Genomic DNA, 2,961 nt, shown 5'->3' with positions numbered 1-2,961 from the left:
AGCTCACACCAAATAAAACCGCACACGGAACACATTGAGAATTGGTGTTGTTCACACAGCTACTCAATGAAATATGTACAGCATTCATCGTAACTTTGCTCCAGGTATTAGAGTTCCAGAATGAACAAAGAATTAGTGTTCGCGCGGTTTACATTTCTGAAACCTCACTAGGAACTGCACGAGTCCGTGGCTCGAGTTTCCCGACCGGCTTCTTTATACTAATACACCCATCCCTTCCTGTTGGCTGCAAGGAGCCTGGGTCCAGGGGAAGGGGTTTACCGACGTACCCGGAACTGTTTCCAAGGTTTTTTTTTTTTTCTTTTTTTTTTTTTCTGGTTTGCTAAATGCTGCCGGCTCTTGGACGCTTAGCATCTTAGACCCTTTGGGGGCCGTGAGAGCGCCCCCTTGTCCCGCCCCTTGGCGGGTTCAGCTTCCACCACCATGGCTCCTGTGTCGGGCTCGCGTAGCCCTGAACGGGAGGCCTCCGGGGGAAAACGGCGCAGTTCGTCGAGGAGCCCTAAGCCCAGCAAGTCTTCCCGCTCCCCGCGGGGTCGCCGCTCTCGCTCGCGCTCTTGTTCTCGGCTCTGTGACCGGAATGGTCTGAGCCATTCGCTGAGCGGCTTCAGCCAAAGCTCTCGAAACCAGTCTTACCGCTCCCGCTCTCGATCGCGTTCTCGAGAGCGGCCCTCTGCGCAGCGGAGTGCCCCCTTTGCTTCTGCATCCTCGTCTGCCTATTATGGCGGCTACTCGCGCCCCTACGGGGGCGACAAGCCCTGGCCAAGCCTGCTGGACAAGGAGAGGGAGGAGAGTCTGCGGCAGAAGTGAGTGAGATCGCCGCATCCTCTCTTGGACGAGTCCGCCTGCCTTTGAGTCTGGCTAGTCGTTCATTGTTTCTGTTTGTATTTCGCTTCCCACCCACCTCGCACCTTTTTCATTCTGTTCTTCAGTCCATCTCATGAACTTTTAATTTATCCTTTTCTAACTTAAATTTTCATTCATCCCCAGACTCCTTCATAAAGTGCCCCGTTTTCCCACTACCTACTTCCACCTTCCTGTCTTTGAAGGCTGATAACGCTAAGAGCCTCGGCTCTATTGTAGTGTCGATGGTTGTGTCATTATCCGTGAGCTTCTCTTTATTCTTCACTAAACTGAACTTGTGGAAAGTAGAGGTTCTATGTTATTGTTCACAGAATTAGTAGTGCCTGCCTCTTGGTAGGCATGCAACAACCATCGCTTGTTGCATGAAGGAACAGACGAGCTTGCGATAACACGATGTCAGTGGGAAAGTTTTGCTGGGAATTGGTAAGGATTTTAATTAAGGATCTGTATTGGGTAGGAGGAAACCTTCCTCTATACAAGATGGTTAGATAAATGTAAGAAAAGTACTCTGCCAAACTGTGGATGAGGCTATATTAGGAAAAGTTTTGTGAAGTGTTCTCTGCCATTTTTGACCATGAAAAGCAATGCAGGTATTGAGATCAGATCTCCTCTAATGGAGTTCATGGTTTAAAAAGCCTGTGGTTGCAACAGCTATGAGTCTCAGCAGGAAGTCAGATCAATGTCGTCCTCATCTCCGTAGCAAGTTTAAGGCCAGCCTGGTATACACGAGACTGTGTCTCAGAAAATACGTTAAAAAGGCTGGGCATGATGGCTCAGCATTCAGAATGGAGGGCAGGTAGCCTGGACTGCAGAATAAATTCAAGGTCGGCCTGAGGGAGAGTAGAGACCCTAAGAGAGAGGCATTTATTGCTGCATTAGTCATAGTGCTAATATTATGAAGTTTATTATGTTTGTTAAGTATTATGTCTTAGGCACTGGACTAGGCCTTTACCATGTCTTTTAAAAGGATAAAACTTAAAACATTACAGGCATTAGAGGCAAGTAAACTCTCTAACTGTTGAGAAATGTTTTCGTGATATTTTTTTTTCCTTCCAGGAGGGGAGGACATAAAGTCTAATAGTAAAAAGGGCAGGCTTCACAGGCACTCTGCTTGAGGATGAAGATTTTGTTTGCCATGAAGCAGGTAGCTTTGGGCAAGTCAGTTGACCTCTCTGAGCTTCGCTTCTTCACCAGAAAGGGGTGCGGGAAATTAGCAACAAGGCTCTTAAGGTTCTATTAACTTCCATAAATGCGTGAAAACGGAAACAGTAAGACAGTTCTGAATTGTTAGAGACTTAATTATCCAATTTAAATTATTCAGCATGGTGTAGTCCCCACAGAGTATGTGGGCCGGAAAGCAAACGGTGAGCCAGGAGTTTTGTGAGCTCATGTCTCTAATCCCATGACTTGAGAAAGGATCAGGAGTTAAAGACTAGCTGGACCCTGCTATATGAGATCCAGTCTCAAAAACAAGTGGAAAGGGTTTACTGGAATGTTATAATTCCTTGGATGGAATTTGCATTTGTACTTTTAGATGACTTGAAGTTTATTCTGTCTGTTAAACATTGTGTCTTAGGCTCAGTACTAGGCTTTGTAGCATGTGTTTAAAAATGAGAACTTTTAAAACATTACAGGAGCAACGGGTATGAGGCTTTCTGTTCTTTGTGGTTGGGTAGGCATTCTTCCCCTAGCAGTTACAAAGAGATGAATTCCCTTTTAAATTATCGTTTTGACCAAATTAAAAAAAAAAACTCCAAGTTTTTCCCAGGATGAAAGAAGTTAAAAGAAAATCAAGCCAATTATATTTGTGTTATAATGATTAATTTTTAAACTGTAAGTTGCAAGCTACTACACTTTAAGGAATTCAGGCTTCCACCCCAATAATTATTTTTTATCTTCAAATAATTATTTCTTTTGGGGGGGTGGTTTAGACAAGGTCTGTATATACAGCTGTTCTAGAACTTATGTAGACCAAGCTGCTGGCCTCAACAAAAAGAGACCCGCCGTACTTGCTTCCCAAGTGCTGGGACTGAAGGCACCAACCACTATACATGGTGGTTTTTTTTTTTTTTTTTTTTTTTT

General features: G+C 44.6%; 1 protein-coding gene across 1 annotated transcript in view; it reads left to right on the top strand.

The window, feature by feature from the left end:
- Positions 1-288: 288 nt before the first annotated feature.
- The window catches only part of Nkap (NFKB activating protein), a 24,031-nt gene continuing 21,358 nt past the window's right edge, over positions 289-2,961 (top strand). Inside the window, exon 1 of the mRNA XM_005368878.2 lies at positions 289-821. Within this exon, the coding sequence (XP_005368935.1) occupies positions 442-821 (380 nt within the window). The 5' untranslated portion in view covers positions 289-441. The remainder of the gene's footprint in view (positions 822-2,961) is intronic.

The sequence above is a fragment of the Microtus ochrogaster genome, unplaced genomic scaffold, assembly GCF_000317375.1.
Source record: "Microtus ochrogaster isolate Prairie Vole_2 unplaced genomic scaffold, MicOch1.0 UNK42, whole genome shotgun sequence".
In the NCBI taxonomy this organism is placed as follows: Eukaryota; Metazoa; Chordata; class Mammalia; order Rodentia; family Cricetidae; genus Microtus; species Microtus ochrogaster.
The sequence above is the reverse complement of the archived record's forward strand: the minus strand, read 5'-3'. Positions and strand labels throughout refer to the sequence as shown.